Here is a 13962-nt window from a genome sequence, read left to right on the forward strand (position 1 = left end):
TACAAATAATTTGTCTGTCATTCTTTTTCTATCTTCTTTTGTTTGTTTTTATATGCAACTAATTGGGGTCTGCACTTCTGGCCTTTCATATCTGTCCTCTGACCTTTGACCTATTAGGAGAGGGAAAGGCGTAAACATTTGTTAGTTATGGTAAGAGAATTTCCGACATAAAAATTGTGTGTAGCTTTACCTACTTACTTAGTGGAATGTATTTTATCAAGGCATGGCTTTTAAACAACCCTATCCTGTTTTCTCTACCTAACACAATATTAGCATATATACCACTAAAATTCTATATAACCTTACTGTACAACCTTATTGTACAATATCGCTATATACATGTATAACCTGACAACATGGTTGCTATTTCTACCTGTGTACACCTGTGTTCTGTCACTCTATACATGTGAACTATGACAAATATAAAACTGTAAAACATTATCACTATATACACCTGTACAATATAAATTATCTATATACACTTATACAGTATACTGTATACACCTATACAATATACTATATACACTTTTACATTATAATGTATACACTTGTACAGTGTGATATACACCTGTAAAATATACTATATACACCCCTGATTACAATTAAAACATCAGTTATTTATGCTGTACATATTTTGTCAGTTTCATAAAAAAAAAATAGTTACTGTATTTGCACACAAACCAAAAGTTGTATTATAATGTCTACTGAATCATTATAAAATGGAACAAATATAGAATGTGTTAGTGTTTTAACAGTCAGACTCCTCCATTCTTGTCTAATGTTGTGTTATCCATCTCTTTCCCCGAGCATGCTGTTTGATTTATTCATTTATCCGTTTTAACGTGAATAATAAATTCATGTGCAACTGAAAACATTGTCAATATGCTTTGTGTAAGACTTCTTCTATGTCTACAACTCACAAGTAAAGCCAGGAGACTTATCTTCTACAATGACAGACTAGTATAGTGTGAAGAAATGTGAAAAGTATCATGTGAAAGGCACTGTATTGTCATAATGTGCATTAAATTAGGATGTAAATGTAGTAAGCTATTTTTGAAGGGCTGATGTTCATTACGTTTAAGCTTAGAAAACACTGCAAAAACTTGTTTGTTTTTTTTAATTGTAAATTTGTCAAATTCATCCAACTTGAGATTCATAAAGGAAATAACCAGTTTGGATATGCCAAAGTTTTTTATTCCGACAATACTGTAAAATACTTTATCTTAGCTGAAAAAGACTGAAAAGGCTTTTTTTGGCGTTTTGTGTGAAAATTATTTTCACTGATTTTGATGAGTTAAATGAAAGATATAAGGAAAATGTTATATTCGCTGGGTTTTATTTTTACTGAGTCATCTCCTCAGTGAAAATAAAGTATTTTACAGTATTTAGTTACAGAGAATATCTTTAGAAAATTTCAGGAAATTCCTGTTCCAAAAGTGTGTAAGCTGCACTTGTACTTGTATATGTTGCGTTGGATTGTACTTGTAATGACTGAGGCATTAGATTGAACCTCAATATATGTACAACACTTGTACAATGTAACATTATAAATTCAAACCAGAGATGCATATGACAATACTGTTCCTTTCAAAGTTGTTTAGTTAGCCTGATTATGGCATAATTTTCAGTAAATATGTGCGTCTAGCATTGATTTGGTTTTGACCTCTGGTTTTATTTGTTTGTACTTTCGATGGAGCAGGAACGTGAACGGAGAAAGCAGCATATGATGCTAGTAAGAGCATTAGAAGCGAGAAAGAAGGCAGAGGTATGTATTTAAAAGTGATCCATGTACAAACCCCTGTCACCATAGAATGCTCATTGAATGATACTTCTGTTTTTATCATACTGTCAATTTTTGCTACTTTATATAAAATTGGTCTGTACCATTAAGACCTGTCCAGTTTATGTCAGTCTGTCAGAAAAAAAAATCAAAGTTGTGAATGTAAATGTACTAAATAGGTTTTAATCGTATGTTGTAATTAGGAAAAAGAACGCCTGAAACAGGAGAAGAAAGCGGAGAAAAAAATGACCCGAGAAAGAAAGATGGAGCAGAAGAGGTTTGAATTACAGATGGCTAAGGAACTAAAGAAACCAGTTGAAGACTTACAACTCAGGGACTTAAAGGTAAAAAAACTAAACGAGGCATTAGTACCATTATAAAAATTGAAAATTGATCTATTGAAGACAGAAAACAGTTGCAATGATATAGATTTATTGCTAATGTTATAAATGTGAGAAAAGCTGCAAGTCAACCACTGTTGTCTGTACAACTTGGACAATGTTTAATCTGTTTTTGATAAAATCTCTGTCAAAGGGATAGGGAGTGTAAGTGTCAGCAACCTTGTGTTACCCTCAAACTTTTGAATGTGAAATTACCGAGTATTGTTTTGTTTTTATCACCAGACACTGCCAGATATACCCCGTTTAAATGGAGTAAAACTACCCAGTAATGCATTTGCAGACTGTCTTATGGTATTAGAATTTCTACATAACTTTGGTGAATCATTAGGCCTAGGTGAGTGTACAATTTGCACTGTTCAGTTCTCTGTAGACACTCCTACTCAACTTTAGACTTAGATCATTAGACTTTTGTCAGTTCACATCTCTACATAACTTGAGTTGGCATTTATGATAATTAGACCTTGGCGCTTTGACATTCAGTGTTAAATCAGATCACATGTTTGCAATTTTATTTTTCTTCCAAACAGATTTAGAAGATGATGTACCTACATTAGAAACTTTACAGGATGGTCTTTTAAATGATGAAGAATCGTATAGTGAGGTTGTTACCTTGACGATACAGTTGCTAAACTCAGCTCTTCAGGATCCTGGCTTACCAACTAATAATGGAAAGGTGAGGGATTAATTGCCTGCCGCCCCTCTTTATATATGGAATGTTCTTATCCAGTGTTGTGTTAACAAGTAGAGGGTTATTCCATTTTCTTTTAATGGGGAGAAATATGTCAGATCAGTTAAAGGCCAGGGTTTCTTTCTGGTTGATATGAATTCTTGGCATATGCAATGTTCAGACTGCATATGTGCATTAACAGATTATGCTGGTAATATCACTACAACAAACTATTTTGATAAAAGTGGAGGGTCCACCCATGCTTTTTACAGTACAGTGTTTAAAACAATTTATGTGCGTTCTGCACAAGCTGTGGTGATTACCACAGTACACCACCTGTTTGATTTCCTGCTCTCTCCTAATATTGAAAGGTCGAAAAATTAAAAACACTAAATATTCTTGTTACGTTTTTTTTTAGTAGAAAACTAATCGATAGAGGAAATCAAAAACTTGAATTTGTTTTCATAGAAACTGACTTTTATTTTGACTGTATCTAATGATGTTTTTTTTGTGTGTGTCTATCACAGGGCAAGACATGTCTTGATCAATCCATTACAGACGTGGACATAGATGAAAATAATTTATCAGAAGTACTTAGGTTGTACATTAAACATTCCAGTGGAACTGACCATGAGGTAAAAAAATGTCATTATTGTTGCAATCATCTAAATTTATTAAAAATTCCTTGTATCTATTACTGGCAGATTAGCTAGACCATTTGCAGCTAATTATTAATGTACATCTTCTATCACTATTATTGTGAATGCCTGTTTTCTTAAGCGGCGTATATGACTGGTGTAAAATGACTGCGCGACGACTGTAGCACTTTAAGTGACTCTCCTTTCGTATTTTGATGGACACTATTATGTAGATTTCATTCAAACTCTGTAGTTTCACAAGGCCATCAACGATCGAAAACAAATGACAAACAATTCTATAGATGTGGAGAGATTGTATCAATTAAAGTTAATGTATCTGTATTTGTATATTTACTAGCTATCTAGCGCCCTCTATGAGGTGCCTTTCAAAGCATTATCTGCAACACTGAAAGCGCAGTGTTTAGGATATCTTGTGAATGACTTAGTGTGTAGTCAAAACATAGTGGAAGACATCGACAAGAATATAGAGCACATGTCAAGTCTGAGACGTGATAAATGGATTATTGAAGGAAAACTTAGAAAGTAAGTCTGTGTTTCTTGGTATTAATTTTTTTATATATTAGTTTTTGGATTTTTGTTAAAGCTGTTCTTTTTATTTTTTTTTTAAGTTTTAAATTGCATTCCCACTTTGTATTATATGCAGATAAAACCTCTCACTGGTTATTGTGGTCGCTGTGACTCTTAATAAAATTTGTTGGTATGTTAACAAATCCTGAAATATTAGACCACTGAAGCTAGCCCAGCCAACACTGAAGGTTGAAGTGTTTATTCACCAAATTAAACGTTCGATCTGTTGTTGTAAAGACTTGAGGTCACTTTATTTTATTTTATTTTTAAATACTTATAAATACAATTTCAGGATTCCTTTGTATGCGATTTCTTATGAACTGTAAAAAAAATGAAAACACATGTGAAAATTGTTGAATAGAACATTTAACCTTTTCATCGTCAGACTTTCTCACCCAAATTTTTCTGCACTTTTTTTCTGTATTCTTCAATATTTCTGGGTGTGAACCCTAATTTTAGAGACATAATTTGCCTTGATTTTTGTTTGATTATTCAAACTATTTGGCTAATTTTGTCCCAATTTTCTGAAGGAAAGTGCAGACTGTAAACAGGACTATTTTGTTAATTTGTGATGAAAAGAGGGAACTGGTGGTGAAAAGGTTATAGTTTTTGGTTGATGTACTCAGGATATATTAATTGTACGCTAATAATTTTCTTCTTCTTCAAGAATGAGAACTTTGCAGGCGAAAAAATTCAACCGTCCAATGCCTGTGAAAGCTAACAACCTAGATGACTCCACCAGTCTCTTGGACACCACCTTGGAGACTATGGACGGAGACAATAGCAACCTGTCAGGAATTGGTAAGAAAAGAAAACGCGAAGACGAGGATGAGGATGAAGAGGATGATGATGATAGTGATGGAACAGAGGAGACTGGTGCTGATGGAGAGGACGTTGAAGATGAAACAGAACCAACTAATGCGGATGAGATGGATAAGAAGATTGACAAACTCACCAAGGTAATAATGATTGTATCTACCACTAGAGGGCCTGCCATAGAGGGCGTTGTACTGATATAATCAATAAATCATTTTGGCCGAGCAGTTATCTATAATCCAATGAAAAACAAATGTTTATAACAGCTAGTATTGAAAGGAATTGAGCTGCATTATTGTGATTTCTAATAAACTGGTGTATATATGTATCATCTTTGCTCTAGTAGTAGCACACACACTTTCATAGATTGCATTTTTCCCATTTCTAGCCTGGATCTCAGTCATACATGGACAACTGTTGTTACATATATTGAACATATTGGGACATTGATGCATGTCATTTTGTTTTTCCGATCGAATTTGAAATTTCCAACAGTCATTTTGTTGTTATAAATGTGTTCTGGAGCTGTATTGATGACTTGCTGTGATAATTCATGGTTCAACTTCATATATTTCTAAAATTTGATAAATCACAGGGACTATGTAATTACTTGTTGAAATTTAGTCAGTAGCATGGCATGGTTTCATACATTTATTTCACATGTTACATACAGTAAATAACAAAAAAAGATCTGTATGTGATACACACACTAATGTTAACCATACAGGAAATATGAGTCTCATGTCATCACTATATGTTTTACATAACTGACATCCCTTATGTTTATTTTTGTAGCAACAATGCCAGTTTCGAAACAAACTGTTTGAAGCATCTCATGCGCTACGTGCTATGTCCTTTGGACAGGATCGATTTCGCCGTAGATTCTGGGTTCTTCCCCATGCAGGTGGTATTTATGTGGAAGGGATGGCCAGTGCAGAATTACCGGATGACATGAAACATGAACTTGAACATCAGGAAAAACTTGATAAAAAGGAAGAGATTAAGAGTCAGATAGAACCTTGTCGAGAAACTGCGCTGGATCTGTCGATGCCAACAGCCAGCAGCACACCAGGAGCAACCCCAAAAATTAAAATAGAACCGGAACCGGAACAAAACTTGTTTCTCCAAAAACCAGAAAACTTCTCCAGATTAAGTGAACTACTTCAAGTTGCGAAACAAGAGCCAGAATCGGATTGCAATGCATTAGCACCATCTGAGGCAGTCAGTGATGCTGCTGCCACGGTTACATCACACTGTCCTACACAAACTCAGGCTGGTTTGAATACGTTCAGGTTGAACAGTGGACTTCCTCCGGTCACCCAAGCTGAATCCAATGCAGGTTTTGTGAAACTTGATAACTACGTACATCAGAAAAATGATAGCCATTTTGCTATGGCTGCTTCTTCTTTCTCCTCAGGGCAAATATCAGCTGAGCAGCTGCTGAAAGGACTCGCAGATCAACCTAATGGAACTAAACCATGGTTTAGTATCCTGCCGCAAATGCCTTGCAATGAGACACCAAGGACTCACAGCTCACCGAACAAAGCTATGCAAGATAGTTCTGTCCCTGCATTTGGAGTGAGTGCATTCCATATCCCCAGTGGCACATTCTCGACCATTCCCATTCCAGGACTGAAAACATCGTCTGCGTCACCCAGTTTAGCATTCCCTGGATTAGCTCACGGATTTATTCCAGTTTCTGCCATGTCAGCATTTGGATTTCCTAGTTCGTTGATTTCCTCCGCTACGAGTTCTCCACAGAGCCTGTGTGAGGCTAGTAAAGAATTTATGAGTGCACAGGCTCAAAATGAGGCCATGGCGAACATGAAAGCCTTGCTTGGTGAGAGAGAAAACAAAGTGGCTGCTCCGATACCAGAAGGTAGATTTTAATAAAAGATTTTAATGTCTATTTCTCTGTTAACATTGATCAGCAATAAATCACTTCCAAATAATTGTGTTTATATGTAGGAGATAAAGTGTGAGGCACTGCTGATATTGTATCGTATCATGACAATGATGTTGTCAATACCATTGTTTAATTGAACATCTCTGTGCGAGTTCTATTATCACACAGTGAGGGGCAGTGCAAAATCTGAAATTTATAAGTGAATGATTCATAGTGGAGTCACAGCATATATATACGAGGCAGAATTTGATTGGGTAAAAAAATTATGTTGACAAACAAGCTGCTCTCTTATTGGTCTGTCTATTAGGTGTTAGGTTTGGGTAGCCAATCATGTACAATCTTTTATATTGTGTATTTATTTCCAGGATAATGAATGTTGTTTGCATGAATGTATGTCAAGAAACTTGGTTGAATTCCTTTTGTGCTTTTGTATTTTGTCTCTGTTATTTTTCTGCTATGTTGTTACGTTATGTCGTGACTGGCAAGATTAGATTTACTCACACCTCGCATGCTGAATCCATGCGCAACTCAAAGTTTCAAGGCTTCTATAGTTTATCTATGTTATTATTTTCTTCCGGTAGATATGAAATTTGGTTGGTGGCACATAGTGGAGCCGGAAACCATTAAAAACATTACAAGATGTCTGCATCCAAGAGGTATCAGGGAGCGAATACTGCAGAAGAATTTACTGAAGTACGCTGACTTTGCGTCCTCTGCTTGTACTGCGAAAGGTAGTGAATGTAAGTAGAGAAAATACTGGCGATTTATTCATGACATTCTGTTTAATCAGAGAACGATATTTGCATTTGACCTTGTGACCTGTTTTAATTACAATACACCTTTTCTATATGTTGCGCCCTCTAGCAATAAAATGTTTTTGTGATGTAAACAGGACACAAACAAGCTTGATCTTATTTCAATTTGTGTGTTACCGGGTAGTCCTGTGCCTAATTGAAATACAAAATTCATTATGATCACCGTCTTCTAAACATGGTTGTCGCGTCTATGTTATTTTGTTTTAATTCACTGACATACTACAATATTTGTTTGACGATATCTACAATGCTATACTTACTGTAAGAGCTCCAATATAAGGATATTTTTTAAAAAAGAATTGGTCATATATGTCCATACAAGTCTGTTACAGAATTTTTAGTTTTATAATTCAAAAGATTAGTGAAACATACATGTATCTCACAGTTCAGATTTCTCTCCCATCTGATAGATTTCCAGCTTGATGATGAAGATGATGATGACGACGATGAGTCGGACAATGATGAGGATGAGGAATCTAAGAATACTAAACATGACCCTTTAATGCCAGACACCAAGGACTGGTCTTGTGAAGTAGCATTTGAAGTGACTAAGAGTGCATTAGAAGATGTGGAAGCATTAGAAGATAAGGTGTTCAGTTCCAGTATGCAAATCAAGGTAAAGGAGGACCTCTAGCAGGGTTAAGCAGTCGAGAAAATTCATCACTATCTAATAGGGCTAGCCAACCTGGAAAAATGCTATCCCAACTAAAATCTTACTGGTGCTGCTACTTATTCCAAGAGTAGTCTCTTTTTACCATCACTTTGAATTGAATATAGAAAACATTTACCTACCTGTTCTCAAACAGTAAGTCATGAATGGAGATAATGGGACAGGTATATGTACCCTGCACAGAGATGTGTGCCTGCACTCCTGTGATAGTTGTAACTGACAAAAACGTTAGTGTACAACTAACAACTTTATTACTCAATCAAACCAAATCATTTTCTTGATTTGTATGCAAGTTCACATAACCGCAATTTGTGAGTGTTTCTCTGCCACAGTATTTCTTGCAAAATTTTTGGTATGGTCGGCAAAGATACTGTATAATTTGATGCTATCCAACTTAAAATTGGTACATCCTTTCACTTTACATGCCTGCGTCATACTTTCGGCACACATTGCAGAACATTTTCCTTTTACCTTTCATAATAAAAAAATTACAATCAAGGGTACTTGTCCTTCCATTCATTAAAACAATGAGAAAAAAACACTAGTCCTTTGGACTTCCACCCACACATTTATGCTGGTCCTGAATGAAATTTACTAGACTCAGGATAGGAGAACCAGGTGAGTGTCGAACCCTGCCTTTAGGTTATTATTGGGTCTGATGCGTTGATTCTCAACTGCTCACAAGTGTAATTATGTGTAACAATTTGCTCATTGCAGCCCATACTGTGGATAACCAGCTGATCACTTTCTGATGACTTTTTAGCCCGAATAAACATATGCTGGTTCCTGTGCTGCAGTTGGAAATGTACGCATCAGTCTTTTGTTTATAAGTTTTGGCAAAATTTCGAAAGAAAGATTCTCACTGAAAATAAAAAAATATAAAAGCACAAATTGCCTTGCAATTTTAAAATAAACATAAAATGTTTTTTGAAAACAAATAACCATAACATTTTAAATTCATTCTGGGTTAGTTTGTTGTAAAGAAATCTGCTTGCCATGGCAATCAAAATAGTAGCAACAGAGCTACAGCCATGTCTGGAGTCATCATCACTATCACACTGAATATATTTAGTGATTGTGTGTTCACTGATTATTGAATACATTTTTTCTGTTCATATTTGACCAGAATTGGAAACCACGAGTAAAGGCCTCATCGGATGATACCCTGGAAAGTCTTGAATCAGCCCAGAAAAGTGGTGTTGATGTTCTGGAGATAACTAAAGATAGATTACTTACATTGGAGAAATCAGTGGAACGTAGATATCTAAAAGCTCCTCTTAGTAAAAGGTTGGTTTCCTCTGCTACCCCAGTGGTCTGACATGATTATGTGTAAACATACTTGGCTTCATTGAGTTCTACTATAAACAATTCACTATGAAAAAACAATTGTTTTATCATGAGTTTCATGCAGTGTCTACAGCGAGTGTAAAAAAAATCAAAATGTGAACTGCACAATTACTGTGTTATTTTAACATATTTAGTGCATCATGTGAAAACTGCAAATTTTGGTATGAATGGAATTTTTAACCATTATCTAGTCAAGTCAATGTAAAAGTATGGTGGGCTAGCGGGATGAAGGTTAAGTCACAGTGACGTTCTCACAACTTCACCCCCACCCAGCCAATAATGCCAAATATCATCTGATAGTGGTATAAAATGATTTACAGAATTTTGCCAGGCAAACTAGCCTTTGTATATTACATATGTATACTTGAGATTGGATTTTAAAGTGAGTGAAATGGCTAGATACAAAGTATTTCAGTTCATCACAGTACATCCCATGTTATTTATATTACAGTACCGTGCAGATTAATATTGACAAGATGGGGGTAGGAGCAGCGGACGATGATTCCAGACCATCAAGGTAAGAATAACTCCACCCTTGCCCTGCACAGCCATGCAAATGGTTTGTAAATACTGCTTCTTCTTTTGAATTCTCTGAATTAAAACAATTATGAGTTTTCTGTTGTGGACTGAGCCACTTGCATTTTACACAACTGCATGAGACTGTATAAGACTGTCTTTAATAGAAGTACATCAAACCAAAATAGTTGTTTATGTGATTACAAAAATGACATTTGTGAGTCTCTGATCAAAAGTTATATTTAATGATCTAGCTTACAATAAATCCATTTTTTGGGTTATGTATACTTCTATTAGCAATGCCTTTTTTTAATAAAGCAAATACGGTATTGGTATGTTCGTTGAAATTTAACTAATTTTTTTTGTAGACACACCTCATTTACATAATAAGCAAATAGGCTTATTAATAAAGGAAATAACATAGATGGATTGCCGTGTCCTCAATCCCAACAATTACTGTAAAAACACTAAAATGCTTTGATTTCGTGAGTCAGGAAATCTGCAAATTGTTTTTTTCACATCGACCTTCATGAAATTTTACAGTAGCTCACAGAGAGAAGCTACCGGATTATGATTACATTTCAGTGATGTAATAAATATTTTTAACATGAGAGTAACAGCCAACTAACTTATTATACATGTATCATGTGACATTTATTCAACCAATGATAGGCCAGTCTTTCAGGCTGTTATTTTTACCTAGCTACACCCACTGGGTACTGGTGCTTTTCATCAATAATTGAACAATGCTGCTGCTTCTTTTTCTATGCAATATTTTTTAACTGTTAACATTATTGCAGCCCAACTGAAGATGTTACCAAAGGTCTGGCAAACTGGAGAGGAGCTGTGAAAGTGGCCACCAATTCTGCGCAGCTTAGAATGTGCTTAGATCTCTTAGAACGTTCAATAGCATGGGAAAAGTCCATCATGAAAGTGGTAAGTGGTGAAACAATTGTCTATCTGACACTCAATAGTAGTTAAAATCATCATGTACTTTCTGCATCTTACCAATTAGGGCTTTATTTGTGTTTATTTTAATTGTAGAAAGGTGAATATCTCTGTAACATTCAAATCTGCTGAAATTAAATCTAATGAAAATGTTTCTGCTATATCACATTATATATCATAAACTGCTTTAATTGGTTGATTAGTTAGTGAAAATCATGAATTTTGGAGCAGTGTAAATTTCACTTTAGTTCCATGACTTGGAGTGTCAGTGTCATTCGAACAATTTTGACTTTGTGAATGCCATAGAATCATCATGTCTTTATAAATCCTTAGCAAAAAAAAATGTAATGGTTCTTTCAAAGTGATACTGGTCGGTGACATTTTGTGTTATAATAAACAAACATTTCACTTTTTCTACACGTTGTACATGTCACATGGGACCCACATGCAAGACTATGTAATGGCTTGGATGTTTTAAAAGTCAGTGAAATTCAGGAAGTTCTTTAACAGTCAACTATTCACTGAGCCTAAAGACAAGAAGTCGCAATGACTTTTGCAAAATGTTTTTTCCCTCTCAAATTCTTTTAATAACAATTGAATAATTGATAGAATATTGCTGTAGTACTACAGTGCTATGCTGACATTTACGGTAGAATACCAACAACTTATTAGAGCATTTTTAATGTTAAGTAAGATATTCTCAATATTTTAATTTTTCATTTCAGTATTGTCAATTTTGTCTGAAAGGAGACAATGAAGAGTTATTATTACTATGTGATGGCTGTGATAAAGGTTTTCATACTTACTGCTTTAAACCTAAAATGAATAGTATACCAGAAGGTGACTGGTACTGCTATGAATGTATATACAAGGTAAGCATACTGCCCTCTAGAGTTCAAACAGCAATTTGTATTCTACCTTCCTTTTTTTTTTAACTCTAACATTTATGAAGATATCCAAATGAAATGCAATTTTTGATTCTGTTTCAGGCTACTGGTGAATATATCTGTGTGTTATGTCGACATAAAGGCAGACTAGTGAAATGTGAAAACTGCCCAAGAGCATATCATCCTGATTGTATTGACCCACCGCTTTTAAAGTTAGTATAATTTTTCACTTCAAGCAATGAGCCAGTGTATGTGTGTTTTTAGCAAATGAGAAATGAGAACCTTTGAGTTCGTTCATTCAAAATTATTAAATAGTGGCTTCAAATCTTTGTCACAGCGACTTTTATAAACTTTAGAGTAGCTCAAGGAATTACTTTGAAAAATTGTGATTACATTTCACTTGATGTGTGGATGGAGTTTGGCCTCAAGTTGTGTTCACTATCCAATCGTCCTCACTTTGCAGGATGCCCAGGGGAAGGTGGTTCTGCCAGGCATGTCAAAAACAGAAGAATAAAACATCCAGGGGTAAAGGAAAGAAACAGAAGGTGAAGGAGAAGGAGGTGAAACCAGTGTCGCCCCCTCCCACTTCAGATAGCAGTAACTCTGATAGCAGATCTCAAGATTGGTCCGACAAGTTTAAGGAAGACAAAGTGAACAGAAAGCAATCATCTAAAGACATGGCTCCATGCAGGTAAGGTCAAAGGTCAAATATTTAATGTGAATGCATTAATTGAAGTAGTAATAATTTAAATATCAGCAGTTAGTGACAATTATATTACAGAATATTTCTATTGTATCAACCCCACCAGAAGGGGTATACATAACCATAGCAGCAACTACATCTCATACTTATCACCAAGTCTGCAGAATTGCATATTATTTAAATGACTCAATATTAACTAATAACGGATTGAATAAAGAAATTGTACTTGTCAAGAAAAATGAAGTTTGTGATTATATTCCTGTGTGACATATTGCGAGCCTGAACTTGAAAGCCTCTTAAACATGGATACACTTGTACAGCAAAACAAAGTGCCACAATGAACCATTATTTGTAGCAACTACATATAAATTTAACGTCAAACTAATCATAATTCTACTGCCAGACCGATTGTATTTTTATCGCCATACCAACTTTTGTCATATAACTGTTTCTTGTTATTACAGAACGATTTTGACAGAGATGGAGAAACATGATGATGGTTGGCCTTTCTTGATGCCTGTTGATACCAAGCAATTTTCCACTTACAAAAAAGTTATAAAACACCCAATGGACTTCCACACCATGAAGTGTAAACTGAGGGATGGACAGTAAGTAAAACCAATATTAATAAAATATTACTGCAGATGATTTGTGAACTATTGCTACTATGGGAGTCTTGTGAAGTGTCTACAAACCAATGTGATCCCATTTTGCCTGTTTGCATACTTTTGCTGTATTCTCATGATAACCTCATTATACATATTTGCCGATTGTAGTCTTAATTTAGTAAGCAAATAACAGACTGAAATGTGTAATTGCATTTTATGTTTGTGCCACCAAGTGTTCAACATTTAGCCTTTTCACCACCAATTCCCTCTTTTTATCACAAATTCACTAAGTAGTCCAGTTTAATCTGCACTTTCCTGCACAAAAATAACCAAATTTTTTGAGAAAAAAATGGAAAATTTACTAAAATTTTGTTTGTTTGACTCCATAATCGGGGTTCATTCCCAGAAATAGTGAAGCATAGGAGAAAAAAAAGTGGAGAAAAATTTGGGCGAGAAAGTCTGGTTGCTAATTTCACTTTAAACAAGGAAAAGTGTGCAAACATATGGTAGTGTGATGCTGACCTGTCATAATGTGATGCAGACATGTCATATTGTGATGTCGACATGAGAAAAGTACAAATACCTTACTGATTAATGCAAATAGAACTTTTTACAGAAGTTGAGAATGCTAAATTCAATTTGATAATAATTTAGTACTTTAAAATTTATTTT

At 34.9% G+C, this 13962-nt stretch overlaps 1 protein-coding gene across 10 annotated transcripts in view; it reads left to right on the forward strand.

Annotated features, from left to right (window-relative positions):
- LOC100376277 (bromodomain adjacent to zinc finger domain protein 2B-like) overlaps window positions 1–13962 on the forward strand; it is a 77005-nt gene that overhangs the window by 61450 nt on the left and 1593 nt on the right. For 6 of the 10 annotated variants that reach the window (XM_085495130.1, XM_085495135.1, XM_085495137.1 and 3 more), the window contains 18 exons: window positions 118–149; window positions 1690–1765; window positions 1984–2124; window positions 2404–2515; window positions 2709–2854; window positions 3376–3483; window positions 3845–4029; window positions 4742–5033; window positions 5686–6769; window positions 7378–7536; window positions 8022–8227; window positions 9408–9568; window positions 10080–10145; window positions 10945–11080; window positions 11818–11964; window positions 12082–12191; window positions 12443–12670; window positions 13147–13290. In XM_085495130.1, the coding sequence (XP_085351256.1) occupies window positions 118–149; window positions 1690–1765; window positions 1984–2124; window positions 2404–2515; window positions 2709–2854; window positions 3376–3483; window positions 3845–4029; window positions 4742–5033; window positions 5686–6769; window positions 7378–7536; window positions 8022–8227; window positions 9408–9568; window positions 10080–10145; window positions 10945–11080; window positions 11818–11964; window positions 12082–12191; window positions 12443–12670; window positions 13147–13290 (3533 nt within the window). Of the gene's footprint in view, window positions 1–117; window positions 151–1689; window positions 1766–1983; window positions 2125–2403; window positions 2516–2708; window positions 2855–3375; window positions 3484–3844; window positions 4030–4741; window positions 5034–5685; window positions 6770–7377; window positions 7537–8021; window positions 8228–9407; window positions 9569–10079; window positions 10146–10944; window positions 11081–11817; window positions 11965–12081; window positions 12192–12442; window positions 12671–13146; window positions 13291–13962 lie in introns of all 10 variants that reach the window. The other 4 variants (XM_085495133.1, XM_085495138.1, XM_085495139.1 and 1 more) reach the window with 2 other exon arrangements.

This window comes from Saccoglossus kowalevskii, chromosome 21 (assembly GCF_978046115.1).
Source record: "Saccoglossus kowalevskii chromosome 21, keSacKowa6.1, whole genome shotgun sequence".
Taxonomy (NCBI): Eukaryota; Metazoa; Hemichordata; class Enteropneusta; family Harrimaniidae; genus Saccoglossus; species Saccoglossus kowalevskii.